The sequence below is a fragment of the Peromyscus californicus genome, unplaced genomic scaffold (genome assembly GCF_007827085.1).
Source record: "Peromyscus californicus insignis strain IS unplaced genomic scaffold, ASM782708v3 Scaffold_23__1_contigs__length_62951481, whole genome shotgun sequence".
Classification (NCBI taxonomy): domain Eukaryota; kingdom Metazoa; phylum Chordata; class Mammalia; order Rodentia; family Cricetidae; genus Peromyscus; species Peromyscus californicus.
This window is the reverse complement of record NW_026294534.1, coordinates 48,699,425-48,716,908: the sequence shown is the minus strand read 5'-3', so window position 1 is coordinate 48,716,908 and position 17,484 is coordinate 48,699,425. Positions and strand designations below refer to the sequence as shown.

At 36.0% G+C, this 17,484-nt stretch overlaps 2 protein-coding genes across 2 annotated transcripts in view; both read left to right on the top strand.

Moving 5' to 3' along the window:
- The window catches only part of Galntl6 (polypeptide N-acetylgalactosaminyltransferase like 6), a 1,088,908-nt gene that overhangs the window by 203,033 nt on the left and 868,391 nt on the right, over window positions 1–17,484 (top strand). The gene's annotated exons all lie outside the window — the stretch shown is intronic.
- Window positions 9,447–10,940, top strand: LOC128119135 (myeloid-associated differentiation marker-like). The gene has a single exon (XM_052752328.1). The coding sequence runs from the start codon at window positions 9,632–9,634 to the stop codon at window positions 10,580–10,582; it is 951 nt and encodes a 316-aa protein (XP_052608288.1). The 5' UTR covers window positions 9,447–9,631; the 3' UTR covers window positions 10,583–10,940.

Sequence of the window (17,484 nt, the reverse complement as noted above, 5' to 3'; positions counted from 1 at the left end):
TTACTTCCTTTGAACTTTTGGTGAAGAAATAATGACCTTGAAAACTCCTCGTAGCAGTATAACATTGTAACACAAAGACCGCTGCCTCTGTCATTAATCATGGCAGGTGACTGCCCGGAGCTACCATTGGCTTTTCAGAAGGAAAAAATGGGAGATAGAGAAATATGAAAATATTCCTTATAGGCTTCTCTGTCATAGTCAAACATGGGGATGGTGGAAACCTATCCAGCACACAGCATTTGTTTTAATCTTACTTTCAATATGCAGTTGACATGGTTTTTCTTTGAGCCTCAGTCAAATTGAAATCAATATACTAAATCAGGCAACAGGAATTTAATAACCTAACTGCTAAATATTGCTTCAGTATATCACCTTTTTATTGAGCAATAGAGGTATAATTCATGCAGAATCACAGCAGTACTGTCCTAAATAAGTAAGCATGTATTCCTGGTGTTTTAGGTTCATAAAACTATTTTTAGAAGTTTCAGGAAGACAGTCAAAACTTAGAGAAAAGTCAATAAAATAAAGAAAAATAGTCATCTGATAAATCTTTCTTTCTACTGCAGAATAAGAACTGGACCTGTCACACAATCGAAAATGTTCAGAATCAAAAAAATAAATGGAGAAATCATTAGTTTTAATTTTAGATCAGAGTAATATATAGTACAGAGAATCTACAGCCTCCACCTTCAGTAAACAAGTCATATCCAAATTAAAAATGCAATTTGACTTTTCCAATTCTTTAAAAAAATTATAAATCAAATCATTTGCTCACTCACAGTATCTTATCTAAATTATTTATGTATCCATGGGGGAGTACGCATCCAGTGTTTTCCTTAATGATGTCTTTACTTCATTTTTTTTTTGTTTTTTTTTTGTTTTTTTTTTTTTTTTTTTTGTTTTTGTTTTTTTTTTTTTTTTTGGTTTTTCGAGACAGGGTTTCTCTGTGTAGCTTTGCGCCTTTCCTGGAACTCGCTTTGGAGACCAGGCTGGCCTCGAACTCACAGAGATCCGCCTGGCTCTGCCTCCCAAGTGCTGGGATTAAAGGCGTGCGCCACCACCGCCCGGCTACTTCATTTTTTGATGCAGGCTGCCTCAGAGAACCTTGAACACACTGATTTGTGAAAGATGATGGACTATGATCCTCAGTGATCTTCCAGTCTTCCCTTCCCAATATGTTTACCAATGCAGTTGTCCTTTTACAATGGCAAAATTTCATGGCCAACAGGTTACCAAATGAGCCATGTTCCTTTCTCCCAAATTGCTTCTTACAAATCACATTTCACGTGTAATTAAGCTTTTCATATTAGGATTTTTAAATGGAGATATTTTGTGATTTTTAATATTCTCATATCTTCAAAACAGCAAGTTTTCTGTGCCATTTCAACTTTCACCCTGAGTTTGATACCATCATTAGTGTCTGGGTCTGCTACTGATAGATGTCTAATATGGCATAGTAGGTTACAAGTTGGGAACTCTGAAACATGTAGACTCCACTGATCTGCATTGACATTGTCCCATTGATAGAAATGAACCATACACAACTACTTATAGATGAAATGTGCTTAGTTCAATTGAGGGAATAAAACTTTAATTTAAAACAAAATTTTAAAAAATCATATCGAATTTATAAGTGTTACTTAACAAAGCCAATATGGCAGGCTTTATTTCTGGCATAGAAGTTTAGAGACGACTGATTTCTTGGATGTCAGTGTACTGACTATTTGCATGCTGTTTTATGCACCAGTGTAGCAGTTAAGCATTAAATGAAATATAACTGTGAGTTCAAATGCCTTTCTTTCTCCACATACCTTGCCATCTCTGCCATTTAATAGTCAACCATGTTCTCTGGTATCTAAATCTCCTGCCTCTGTGTAAAGATGAATCTCATTTCCTTGAAATATCATTCTTGCTTCAGCTCAAGGAAATGAGGTTCTGTTAAAGCAAATAGAAATACTTATTAATATTTTTAAGATATTTTTAAATTTATAATATAATTTCCTTTCACTTCTCTTTCTCCCTCAACAACCCCCCCATAAATCCTCCTTGCTCCCTCTCAAACTCATTGCCTCTTGTAATTTCATTGTTGCTGCACACATACACACACACACACACACACACACACACACACACACACACACACACACGTACATACATACATATACACATTTCTAAATATATGCCTGCTCAGCTATGTAATGGACTGACAGCACTGGAGACAGATTCTTTATATGAAAAAATATATGTATATATGATGTAGTTTACATGGTAATATATAATATTATATACAAAACTATGTAAAGAATATACACACACACACACACACACATATATATATATATATATTTACAGACACGATTACTTTGGCTATAACTTGAAAATGAAAATGGATATTCTTAATGCCAGTAAACAGAGAAAGATAATTAAATAGTTTTGGGACATACTGCCATCTTTGTGGCCTGCACATCATTTACCCACAGAGCATCTAAGTCAGCATTAGTCCTTACTCAAATTCAGTTGTTTGAACATGGAGAGCAATGCAGTTAGACACCTGACATGGGCCTCCGTCCTCCACATGTTCAGCTACTCAAACGTATGTATATCCAGAAACACATGTGCACACACACAGATGTTATTGATCATCTGCTTTCATATTTGTTTGTCATATTTGTTTAAATAGAAACAACATAGAAGAAAGCCATTCTGTTCAATAAAATGTCTAACTGCGAAGCTCTCTTCTATCAATGACAAATATGTGCCATAACTGTCAATATATGACTAAACTAAGACACTTAAAGTACTGTTCATAGTGAATTAAGAACAAATTATAGTTGTGTCATTGCACTTATGGGAGGGAAACAAAGGTAAGAAGACAGCTGGATTTCAATAAACAATGCTGTAAGATCTGTACTGAAAATAATAGCCATCCTCTAAAAAGAATACTGTCATTGTAGGGGACAAGGAGTAAACCAACATTTAATTCTTACCTATTCTATGGCATATAAAATTGTCTACATAATCACATGACACGCAAAAATTTCCTGATCACATTTATATTGTTAAAGTCTTTTGGGGGTGCTTTTTGGGCATAAGCAGGAGGTTGAATTAACTCACATTATTACATTTTGATATTGAGGTAAACATACCAGCTTCCTTCCTTAATGTAACTTTAGAAAATGCCACATTCTGAATAATTTAAATATTGGTCCATATGATATCAATAGTGGACCAAGGAAACAGGGTCTACTTCAGGCAGAAGTATAGACAGGGCTTTGCATACATCCCTAGGCATTTTCATATTTTTAGATACTAGATTATTATTAATTGTTATTAATTTTATGTTTGAATGATCATTGAGGTGATTAAAATTTACTATTACATTGAGCCAAGCATTTTTTTATTTTACTTATACCAGACTAGGCCTACCAAATCTATTAATAAGGATAAAAATTAAGTTATTATTTGAAAAACATAATTTAGTTTGCCTTCATCACCCAATACTGGTGCTAAGATCAGGTTCAAGTGATTTTTGAGAACTAAATCAGGATATTCTATCATAAAGAGCTGTTATTCTCCTTAACAGATTATTCTTAAGTGTCTATGTTCCCTTTTATATATATATTGAGGACAGATAAAAAGAAATATTAAGTAAGATCATGTCCTTGAATTTATTTTTTTGTGCCAAGAACTGATACAGGTCTCACAGAACTTTTCAACAACTTGAAGACTGGACCATGTATTTGATTTCCCATATAATACAATGTTTTTACTCACTCTTTCAGAATTTCCTGCAAAGCATCTTGATAATATTCAACTCCACTCCTTCACACAGCTCTTCCTTATGACCTCACCAATTATGTCTACTTTCTTTAGAAGAGAAAGCTGCTCCGTCAGTAGTTGTTCTGATCATCTCGTTCTTGAAATCTTCCAACCTCCTCTTCCAAGATATTTCCTGGAGCTTGGGGTAGGGGTTGAGTTATAGATGTATTAACCTGGGTCAAGCACTGCATGATCAGTTCATCTCTGTACTTTGACCTCTTGTGGCTTTCTGTAATGATCTGTGTTTGCTGCAAAAAGAAATTTCTTTGAAGAGAATAAGAGCTACATTTGTCTATGAACATAAATAATGGCACATGCCTTTATTCCTAGCACTGAGGAGCCAGAAGCAGTTGCATCTCTGAGTTCAAGGCCAGTCTGGTCTACAGAGCAAGTTCTAGGACAGTCAGGGCTACACAAAGAAATCCTGCCTTGAAAAACAAACAAACAATAAAACAAAACGAACAAACAAAAGAATGCAATGATGAATTACACTGTTATTTTAATACAAAAAAAGAGCAAATCAACTACAATTCAGTGATGTGTGTTTTAAAGGAAACTGAATGTGTGTGTGTGTGTGTGTGTGTGTGTGTAGAGAGGGTCAGAGAGGAAGGGAGAGGAAAGAAATGTAAAGAGAGAGACAGAGACATAGAGAGAGAGCAAGTTTATATCTCTGTGTACTTTGGGGATGAGTAGAAATATGCAGTATCAACGCACACATGAGAATATCCTACATATAGATAGAAACAGTGCATTTCCTGTTAAAAGTCAGACCTGATAATTCCAGGCATACATTTACCCTGCTTACATTTGCTGATGGAATAAGAACATGCAATTCTAAGGATTTACTACAAGCATAATATTTCTTTGCTACTTTCTTAAATTTTTTTTTGAAACTTCACACATGAGCACTGCATCTAAAACAGTTCTATCCTCAGCTTCCCTGTTCCAACTACCAACTTCTCTGTGCATCTCCTTTCTCCTGACTTCCTCCCAAATTCAAGAACTCTTCTTCTTTAGTTATTTTATATATAAAGCACTTCATACCTTCTATATCTCTTCTATATTTCAATAGGTATGGTTTTATTTGAATTGATGTTGTGTCTCATCATGTAATTTGAAATGTTATAGACTATGTTGGAACAGAAACTATAAGGTAAATATTATATGATTTTTATAAATATGCATGTGTATAATTTATTAATATTTAGTATAATTTTCCACATTCACAAAACATCAAGCTATTTAAATGTGGTATGTGTCTATTTGTCTTTTAATATAAGAACTCTGTATTTGATATTTCAAAATAGTGTAAACTAAAGAGAAGAGAAGCCATTACATTGCTCCAACTGATTTGGATCCAAGATTTTTGTATGTTAAGTGAAATTGTGTGCTTTCAAGCATAATCAACAAATACATAATATCACTAATCTGGATGAAATATTTCCTGACATTAGACTATAAAAGTAACAGTAATAAATTTAGATTTCTCAAACTAGCAGTGCAATGAAAACTTTCAACACATGATGTGTCTAAGAACACACCTGGCCCATTACTGGTAGCTGGGATAAAAGGATTTTATAATCTATTAATGGCTACAGTACCAGTAAAAGCATGGTTCTGTGTTTAAAACATAAACATGAAAGTAACACAAGTCTTCCACATAAGCTTAGCTGTGGGGTCTCCTAAATCCACAAGAAGAGAAGGGCATAAACCAATGGTAAACTATCAAAGCAAGTAATACAGCTGATTGAAAATACAGTTGAGTGCTCCCAGCAGATGAAGGTGTGGATTTCTCCATACATCATCTTAATGGCAATATTTTCCACAAAGAGACATGGCACACTTCTTTCATATTTCATGAGTTCTATTTGCCTGACTTCAAAATGCCAAATGTGCTGGTGAACAGTGCCTTAATATTCATGGGATTTGCAGATGGCTTTGACAGTTGTCAACTAGAGGAATGGCTTCATCAGCAAGGAATCTGACTTATGGTTTCCGGCACACATAAAATCACGTAGTCATTCGCATATGCATTTTCTCTGAAAGGTATTCTTTGCATAGTTATCTTTTGTGAAAATTATATGGATATAAATCCTTTATGCAACAGAAAGATATTTCAAATACTCCTTGGCTTTATGTTGAATAGTCTAGGGAATTTTATTAGCTCCAGACATTTAAAAATTGTCCTACTTTTACAAATGCAGTTGGAAAGACACAGTTCAGTAAGTATCCTGAAACATCTCAAGAATAGACTCCATCCCAACACAAGTTGCACATCAATGGGGACAATTTTTACCTCTTCTTCTTATATAGTTCAAACACATATTTAATTGTTTAGTTTAGGACAAAATATTAGGGCATCTCTGTTCATCTCAAAGGGTTTACAGTTTGTTTCTTAGGCATATTCTAAACATTTTGTCCATGGAACTATAAAACAAACTGAAATTTCCTCATGCAGGTCATTGCTGTCAATCCTAAAAGTTTTATAATTTTTTTCACACAACGGTGGTAATTAATTTTACATTGAATATATTTTGTTCACACACATGTACTTTATGATAATTCACAATAGGTGTTAGTTCACTGTATGAGTAGAGAGAATCAGTGCTATAATTATCAAGGAGCTTAGGCTAGACCTATCAGCTGTTTGGTCCCTTTCCAAACTTTAGTCATGCTTTAGCCTAAGCACTATATGAACATTATCTTGATTAACTAGGTGCCATAGTCAACCCATTCTGTAGATGGAGTAAATAAAATAACCCACTGAAGATTTCTGCACCGGCAAATGGTTGAAACCCGGTGAGGACCTGGGCCATCTTACTCCACAGCCTGAGCTCCAACAGTACTCTCAACTCTCAGAATGTGAACCTCAATGAGAACTGAGGTGACAGTCCCACCCCAGTTCTCTTCTCACACTTTGCAAGACACAAGTTATTTCTATTGAGCAATAACTAAATTGTGCCTGGAAATACTGTCTGGAGATTTTATTCTTTCAACAGTGGAACCCAATATACAGATGATATGAAGTTTTGAAGTTCAGTGTGACATTTTTTCTGTTTTTCTTAGTTTAAAAAACTATCCTTTTAGTTTTAAGTAACAAAGTTGTGGTGGCATCCCAGAGAACGGTGAGGGGAGCTGCAGTACTGATATCAATTAACTATACATCCTTATTACCTGGAATTTCACTATTGGATTTACACTTATGAGAGTACAAAGTCCTAATGAGTATGTATAACAGATGATAATACTTCAGCACTGCACAGGAAGAAGACACCTTTATCAGTTTAATGTTCAGCAAAGCCTACCTAAGGAATTCCACACTACCTAGAGATGCACAGCAAGACCCATTCTGAAAACAGACAAACACAAATACAATATTAAAGAATGCTAATATTTCGACTTCCCTGAGAAAATGGGCAGAGAAGGTTAGACTTTCTTCCAAGTGTCTTCACTGTGATTTAGCATGGGCCAGATTATCTTAATCTGTGTTTGTAGCTGACTGTTTAAAAATATAAATAACTCAAATTCTGAGAGTCACCAAAACCTTGGATTTGAAGTCACCAAATTTGGAGTCACCAAAACCTTGAGTCAGAAGAGGGCATAGTTGTCCTTATCTCAGCATTTCCCTAGCTATCCCCATCTCATCCATTTGGACATTCTTTCTAGAAACATCTAAATTCTCTCAGCTCTATTCTCTACCCATTTCCTGTGTATTAACTCACAGAAAGTCTAGAGCAAGACCACAGTCTTCACCAGGAAACAAATGCCTTCCCAGGTCTTCTGTGATTAATTTGAGATAGGGATAGGCTATTGCTAGAACCTCCTAATATATATATATATATATATATATATATATATATATATATATATATATATATTAGGAAGCTTCTACAGTAGTAGGTTTTCATATTACATTTCATAATGTCTTTAATGTTAGTCATCCTTCCTGTATTTGCTCCACTATGCTGCCCTCTCACTCCAAACTCCATTTCATTCTTCCTAGTCTTCCTTTGAAAGCTGACCCCCATGACCCCCATGTATAAACAAATATACATATATATGCATAAATAGTATGCATATAAGATGGAGTTGATGAACAAATAGCAAAGCATGGTACAAGGAATGAGTTATCTTTTTTTTTTTTTTAGATGGTGGCCAGTGGTGTCCCATAACCTCCCACACATTATTAGCTATTGCCCATGTTCTGGATTACCCTCAAGAACTTGACAGTAAGTTCTTACTCCTGAAGCTGTTATGTACTTGAGTCTTAGGAAATGGAGAATTTAAGCTGATGCTGGCATGGGAGCTTCATCAATCCTGGTTAGCATTGACAGTGTTATACTTAATGCTAGAGGAGAAATGTAATCATTAATCACACTCATCTGTGAGCATTGTGAGCTACAATAATGACTGAATTGGGGGAAAATGCCCACTGGTGAATTATGATATGAATGTAATGGAAATAACCACCAATTTCTGATTGGTCTTAAGACTTGTTCTAGGAGACAAAACACAGACTTGGCATGGCTTTTGTGGCCACAATGAGTTTATTTTTTATCATTAAACTTTGAACATTTTTTTCTGTCATGCTGATATTGAGTTTCTTTTCTTAAGGACATGAATCTGAGTATAGGAGAAAGAGACAAGAATTATATGACTAATAACAGAAGCTTTAAGAACTCAAAGCTCCAGAAATAAATAAAAACAAAGTACATATTATTTGTACATTTACACAGACATATTAATACACATATATGTATGTCAGTTAAGGTATGTCAGTCCCACACATGAAACCAAGTAAAGCAAGAAGAGACTAAATTTCAGGCACATATGCATCTATAGAACACTCTCTAAGCAACCCAATCTTCTGATATCCTCAATCTCTATCTCCCCATCCACCCAAGAAAGAAAAGGGTAACTCCTAAGAAACTTACACAGTATTAAAGAACTGTGCTTACAAAACTAGGTTGAGCACACAGGCTAACTTGCAACCCCTGCACTTGGGAGGTTGAGCCAGGGGAAAAAAGAGGTTAGGGCCAGCCTTAGCTACATACTAAGTTCCAGTCTAACCTAAGCTGAATGAGATACTACCTCAAAGAGCCATTAAAATAATAATAAAGCTACATAGTCATTTTCTTTCATAACTAGACGGAGGAGGGAAGTAAAATTTTAAAAGTCTAAGAATGCCTTTAAGGCCAAAAAAATAAGTCCATTTTAAAAATTGAGCCAGAAGGGACACCATCACTGGCCCTCAGAAATAAAAGAAAATAGCCTTAAGGGTCATGTTGGATTTATTTTTGTCTAGTTCCGTGTGCTTTTTGGATTTTGGCTTTTAGTTTTTCGTTTGTTTATTTGTCGTTTGATACACAGAAAGGTATAGGGAGAAAAGACATCCATCCATCTCTTGCTTCCTTCAGTATGGACTAGAGTAGTGGGTTTTTAGTAAGCCTGATAAAAATCGTTGAGCCATTTACAAGCCTATCAGCCGCCTAGGAACTCCGGGTCTGTTCTTAAAGCCTCAAGCGGAATGCTGTAAATTACTGACTGCCAGAGGTTTTTTTAGCTTAAAGGGGAAGTATGCGATGTACTGCCTACCCGCAAACCCGGCCGCCTTTAACACACGCGTAACTGCCTAAGACGCAGCTAGAGAGAACAGTAGGTATGCTTTGGCACTGAGGCACTTTGAATGGCCCACGGCATGAGCAACTTGAGAAGCCACAGTCTGCAGACGTATTCTGATCAGCCTTTCACAGGAGTGCGATTCAATCTCTCTTCACAATCCAGGACTTTCCCTGCCAGTTTCTCGGTTTAAATGACAGCCATGCCGGGATCGGTGATCCAGACCACCATCAAGACCAAGGTCTCGCCAGGCCTGGAGTCTCTGACTGTCGTGGGGTCCCCTCGGGCCTTGTTCCGACCCCTGGGCCTTCTCCGCCTGCTGCAGCTGGTTTCTACCTGTTTGGCTTTCTTACTAGTGGCCTACAAGGGTGCCTGGATGGGTGCCATGGCCAACTGGTGCCTGTTCTCCTGGTGCTTCTGTTTCTCCATGACCCTGCTAGTCCTCATCCTGGAGTTGGGTGGATTCCAGAGCCGCTTCCCCCTGTCCTGGCTGGATTTCCCCATCACCTGCGCCTCCTATGGTGTTCTCTTCTGCCTGTCCTCTTCCATCATCTACCCTATCACCTGTGTGCGGTTTATGGCTCATGGGTCTGTCAGAAAAAGCGCCGTCAGCGCCACAATCTTCTCCTGCATCGCCTGTGTGGCTTATGTAACAGAAGTGGCCTGGACCCACACAAGACCCGGTGAGATGACTGGCTATATGGCCACTGTGTCCGGGCAGCTCAAGGTCTTGGAGTCCTTTGTAGCCTGTGTTATCTTCGTCTTCATCAGCAACCCACACCTGTACACGCATGAACCTGCTCTGGAGTGGTGCCTGGCCGTGTATGCCATATGCTTCGTCCTAACCATGGTGATCATCCTGCTGAACCTGGGGAATTGCAACAACATCGTGCCCATCCCCCTCCCCACCTTCTTGTGCGGCATCGCCTTCCTGTCCGTCCTCATGTACACTACCGCCGTCGTCCTCTGGCCCCTCTACCAGTTCAGTGAGGCATCTCCAGGCCAGGCCCAAAGAACCATGGATGCGACCTGTCAGTACACACGTCCCCACGCAGTGTGTGCCTGGGATCGCCACCTGGTGGTGGCGATCTTGACTGGTATCAACCTGCTGACGTATATCGCTGATTTTATTCACTCTGGCTAGCTGGTGTTTGTCAAGGTCTAAGGTTTCCAAGGGGTCCTGTGGCATGTCCCTGCGGCAAAGTCCCCGTTCTTCTTGCCCTGTTTTCTCCTGTCCCCTCTTCTTTATACCTTCTATCGGATTCGCTGTTCTTTTTCCAGTTTATTTTCTTTCCCACCATCCTGCTTTGCCCCTGAGATGTGTCTCCATAGCCTTCCGCTTTTACACTTTTGCTTGTCCAATCTACGTTTTTCTATGAGTTTTCTTGTCTCTTTATTTCCTGATCGTATCTTTCTCTTTCCTGAAAAGCCCTCAGACTCCTTACTGTGTCTATCCACTACTTCTACCACTAAAGGAGTTGGCTGCACATATCCCAGACTCCTTTGCAGCTCTTCATACCAGGTACCTAGGGGGCCTCTTGCCAAACCATGAGGAAATGCTGTTTTAAGTTTTCAGGTTTCTTCTTTAAGCACTGTTATTCTTACCTTATACGTGTCATGTTCCCTCAGTTAGTACTTAATTTTTATTTCTAACCCTAAACATTATCACATGTCAGTCTCTGACTCTCTGTCTGGAATTCCTCTTTGCTTTATTAATTACTATGGTGTGGGTTTGATCTCAGATTTAATATCTCAAGTCTTACTGATCCCACATACGCAATACCAAAGCATATTTTATTTCACGTGCTCATCTGGACACCATTATCTACTACACAGAAAGTTGTTAATAAATACAAATCGAAATCAACGTACTTATTTTAAAAGTCCAAAATATAACATCCATACAATTTATGTAAACATAAAGCTAATAGTAGCTTCTAATAAAAGCCAATATATTTTGACTTAAGATAAGAAACTGAATGTTTAATTTTGTTGTTGAATACACAGTTTGCTGTGTATAAGCACAACACACACACACACACACACACACACACACACACACACACACACACACATATATATATATATATATATATATATATATATATATATCAGTGGTTCTCAACTCGTGGGTCACAACCCCTTTGGGGATTTGAATGACTCTTTCACAGGGGTAGCCTAAGACCATTGGAAAACACAGATACTCACATTATGATTCATAATGGTAACAAAATTACAGTTTTGAAGTAGCAATTAAAATAATCTTATGGCTGGGGGGGGGTCACCACAATATGAAGAGCTGTATTAAAGGGTTGCAACATTAGGAAGATTGAGAACCACTTATATAAAGCATCACTATAAGTGGTTCTTTCATTGCATCATTTTCTACCTATATTAATATTTCCTCTGACTGTTGTACTTCATTTTGTATAATTAATGAAGCCACAACTATAATACTACTTTAAGATGTTATATACAATAAACAGTTGGGTTTTCTCCATACCTAGTCTTTTCTCACTTAAATTAAAAAATAAAACTTAGGTGATTATTAGACTTTATTTTACAAGATTATATTGGAGCTGGGCGGTGGTGGCACACACCTTTAATCCCAGCACTCAGGGGGCAGAGGCAGGTGGATCTCTGTGAGTTTGAGGCCAGCCTGGGCTACCAAGTGAGTCCCAGGAAAGGCGCAAAGCTACACAGAGAAACCCTGTCTCGAAAAACAAAAAAAAAAAAAAAACAAAAAAAAAACAAAAAAAAAGATTATATTGGAAAACACAAAGACTTTCTTAAATGTAAGAAGAGAATTTTCATAATTTTCACACATAAGTTATCAGTATTGATTTTAACTGCCAACTGAGGCTCATTTCCCAAAAATGGCACAACAATTTGTCACAGAATTGATTATATTTTCTCAACTTTCAAGATGGGGACAAAAATACAAAGCATTTAATTATTAACTAATCTTAACTAAGGAAAGCAAATGAAACTCTAACCTGGACATTCATGAGTATATCAAAAAACTTGCCAACAACTCTGGGGAAGATTTAAAAATACCTATGCATAACAGCAAACTATCTGGCAGAGTTACTACAGATCTCTCTCTAAAAAAAAGTAGAAAGGGATTTTGTGGGTAACTTAAAACAGTTTAAGTTAAGATGACAGACTATTATCTAATTTACATATTAAGACTTTTTGGCTTCAGTTTTATGTCCAAGAAAGGGAAAGAAAATTACTGAGTATGCCACCAGGGAATCTTGAAAAACTAGGGATGGAAATCTTATTTATGGGTGTTTAGGAGACAAATAGGGTATAAAACTAGGTTTCATATTTGTGTATTTTCCTAGAAACATTGGGTACATTAACAGCTGCACAGTAGGATAACGCCTATACCCAACATACCTTCTCCAATAGGATCACGCAGGATGGGGCTGTACAGAAAACATGAGCTTGCCAAGGACAGCCCTTCACAGTGCAGCTGAGAAAAAACTTCAAGAGGAAAAGTGAGAGTGGAAAGGTGTAATAAGCTCCTGGAGACTCGCACAGAAAAATACAGAAGACAGACCGCGGTAGTGAAACCACTCCGTTATTAATAGTTTTAACATGTTTTATTCCAAAGCAATCTCACTGAGAAGTTGTTTTATGTCTGTATAGTGGCTATGAGAAAGTCCCCACCACAGCTGCAAAGCTAATCTTACTTTACATTTTAAATGACAAAAATATGCTCATTCCACATGCATTTGATTGAGTAAGTAAAAAAAAAAAGTAGCAGTCTTTAAATATAATTTGTTCATGGAATAGTAATTTATGAAATAGTAATTATAATGAGCAACATTCTGTGAAACACATGCAGACTTACCTTCATGATTGTCAGAATTCATTCTTCTTTTAGATTAGTGCACTATGGATTTGTGGAATAAATGGGAGGTAGGGAACTGGGCATCCAGAGAGAAGTCACTCATTGAGTTTTGTCTAGGAAAGACATATATTTTATTATAATACCCATAATTGATGCTTTACCAGGAAAATACCTTGAAAGATTATTTCAAAGGCATTTCCCTAGAATGATGCTTCTCAACTACTTTCATCTCCTCATACAGACTCTTCAACATGAGAAGATTGCTCCCACTTTACATTTTAGAAAGCAGAGGCAGAGAGACTGAGCAACCACCAAGATTAAGGTTCTATGGTGAGAGTTTAAAAGAGCTAGGTTTGCAACTACATTAGTCATGATCTTTTCACATGCAGTACTCAGTTCCTCCAGTGATAATTAGAATAAACAAATTGCCCATGATTCATTGTATCGATGCACAAGTATCATTATTCTATGAGAATGGGTTGTAATGTAACACCATCATTTGGCTGAATTGCCTGATAGTATTATGTACTATTTTCCTCATTCCACTATAGTTATATCCTTTATAAATTAATTTAAAGAAACAAAAATATATAGTATAGTACCTTTAAAAGTTCTTAGGAATTCAAGGAAAATTGACATCAATATTTGATATTTTGGATTGTTACACAGCTCCATTTATTCATCTTACAGAATATAGATAACTGCATGTTTAGGAACTTTTATTTACTTATTCATTCCTATGAGTCAAACGATTGTAAATCATGAGAATAGAGACTGGATTGGAATGGTGTTAGTTCTCCTATGGTGCTTAACTCTGACAAAGGCAACATTTAACCTTTTTAAAGAAGTCCTCTTGCTATTGAACTTCTTAAGAATAAATGTGAGATGAGCTGTCTATTTCATTAAGGGAAAATTATTCACACACTATTCTCATACAATGAGTCAGAATATTTTCAAGAAAACAAAAAATTGAGATTTTTGAGCATAAACTGAAAGATCTTTTGTTGTAATTCTGCTTTGGATAGTTCATAAACATTTGAACTGGAGAAATCTGCTGTTGATATCCAAAATGCCATAGTTCCTTTATGCAAACTGATAGATCATCTAATATGACTTAAAGACATTTTAAAATATTTAATTTTATTTTATGTATGTGAGTGTTTCCCATAATTATATATTTTTATCATGTGCATACTTGTCGCTTGTGGAACCCAGAAGAGAGCATCAGGTCTCCTGGAACTGGACTTATAGACTATTGTTAGCCTCCCATGTGTGTGCTGGGAACCAAACTCAGATTTTTGGGAGGAGCAACAAACTCACTTAAGTGCTGATCCATCTCTACAAGCTCAATTTTTTGATTGGCATGGCAATATGCTTTTAATTAGAATTATTTCATTGAGCAAAAACTTCTTGATGACTTATTACATGTCTGGTACATTGATACTGTTGCATTTTATAGATATTGACAATAGTTCAGAAGATATGGAAGGTATAGCTTATTAAAGATGGCCCCAAATGTATTGGCATTTCCATTGAGATGTAAGCAAACTCCCTTAAATTTGGACCTATTTCTGATTGTTTTGATCAGTATAATACTGGAGAAATAGTATTATAACATTTCTTAGTCTGAAGAGAACTTGCTATTTTTACCTCTTCTTTCTTTAAAACTTTTGATCTTCATGTAAGTAGTTTAATTGTATGAGCAATTACTGAATAATTAATTACTAAACTGCAATTAAGCCAGGTCTGGCCTACTGAAAGGTCATTAGAAAAACTGTGGATATGCCAAGCAAGACTGGGCCAAATCCTAACAGATCCCCTCTTCGAACATTCACATCATGGTGTAATATTATAGAAATTTTAATCAAGAAAATATTTTTCTCCAATGTTTACTTCTCAAATTCTTATCAATATAATTAAATATCATAAAAATTTCCATAAGCATCCAAACACATGGATAATTATTTTTTAATTAATATCAAAGGATACCATAAAACTTAGGAACTCTTCACCTATTCTAATATGTAATGTTGGAACATCTGTTTAAACTATTTAAAAGTTATATTGTAAGTAAATAAGGTGCTAAAATCTGTCATAGTAACATAATTAATGAGACAATGACCTTGAAGGTTATGTATTGTATATGGCACAAAAAATAGTAACTTTCAACTTGATAATTTATATTTCTCATTTAGAATTTCTTATGATATATAGATGAAAGCATATACAGTAATGTTTACTAAAAACCTTTGCCCATTTTTTGTAACTCTTCCAAAACCAAGTACTCAAACATATCACATTCTGTCACAAACTATTTCCTTTCTGTTTTATCTTCATGTGGTGAATTTCCCTGGCAATTATATTACAAATTCGACAACATCGTTTAGCTGATTTGAACATCAAGGATTGCGGAGTGCTAGAATGTTGTAGGTTTGGAGTGAAATCAGCTTAAACTGCCCTCAGCCCACTTAATAGTTACTTTTTGCCCACTTCTGTGTTTGATCTAGTCCTCTTGTTATGTCACAATACTTACCTTTCATTAACTCAAAAGATCAGGAATATAATTAGATATCATCTGATATCTATAGCATTTCCTTCCTTCATTATAAATAGCTAACATGATGCTCTAACAACATATTTTAAAAGTATATTGAGTCAGCCTACTTGGTGGGTCCCAACAATGTGTTTTAAAAGTATATTAATTCATAACTTTATTTGTTCTGTTAAAAATAAAACAAAACAAAACTTTATGAAACTGTTACCAAATTGAATCTCTGATCTGCAACCACTGTCACTCATGAATCTGTGTTTTTTTATCCACTTTTATTTATGTTTGCCCCAGAAGATAATCCTCTACCCGTTTGAGTTGAGAACTGAAATTCCTGCTTCTTTAGTGGGTTATTGCATCTGGTCAGTTACTCACACTCCTTAGCCATCTTTGGTGCCTCTTTTTTCATTCCAAGATACTATGTTCCTTCCATACACAAAATAACTTAAATATTTCTTCATTGTCTCTCTACTACCACATTGTTTTTTTTAAAAAAATTATAGGTTATTTCTATATAAGAATGTTTTGTCTGCATGTATGTATATATACTACATATATGCCTGGTGCCCACAAAAGCCAGACAGAGCTTTAGATCCCCTAGAACCAGAGTTGCAGACAGCTGTGCACTGTCAAGTGGGCATTGGGACCCAAACTTGGGTCCTGTAGAGGAGTAGTAAGTGCTCATAGCCACGGAGACATTGATCAACCTTACTTTTCTTAAATCATCGCCATCATTACCATCATTATCACCATCATCATCACCATCACCATCATCACCACAACACCATCATCATCTCTCTATTTTTCAATAACCAATTTATATCACTGCCTACTTTTGCCAGATGACTGTCATGTTTTGCCCTGCTCCAAGTTTTCAGCCAAGTACATCAAAGAAAGTCTTTGAAAATAAAAGTTGGCCATTCCATCCTATGTACTCAATATAAAAATATTAAAAATCCTAACACAATCTAGCAGACTAAAGATGAGAGACATTTTTTTTGGTAATCAGCATATATTTAACTATAAGCTTTCACTTATTTTTAAACACTCCCATGCTTTTCTCACCATAGTTACTGTGTATATGTACCATGTTGCCTCCTGTACACAGTCAGTTAACCAACAAAATCTTGTTTTCTTCAAGATAATGCTCATTGACAAATTAAGATAAAATCAAAATGCCTTAAAAGCAAACTCTTTAAGTACTTTCTTCATTGTGAGTGTTATACAATTGTGATGGGTTCTGTGTTTTATTATTATTATTATCACTGTTATATTATTAGTAGTAGTAGTAGTAATAGTAGTAGTAGTAGTAGTAGTCATTATAACTTGTCCTTTTTTTATAACTTGTCCTTTTTAAAGCTAAGGCATTGACAGAGTTATAGGAAGACACCTGTAACCAAGGGTTGAAATAATTGTAATATTCTACAAGCTTGTAATTGAAAGCTAGATATTACAGAGGATTCTAATAAGTGTGAGACACATGTCACATGCATTGACTTGTTCACATTTATGTACTCATATATTTATATGCACAAAACCACATAAAACATTTATATAGCCATATATGGCTTTCATGTTTCAAGGTATCTATATACGGTTTTCATATTTTAAGGGTCTTCATAATGGAATTAAGACTGCA

Bases quoted from the DNA above. Each gene is read 5' to 3' on its own strand.
- LOC128119135 (XM_052752328.1), top strand. From the start codon at position 9,632: ATGACAGCCATGCCGGGATCGGTGATCCAGACCACCATCAAGACCAAG.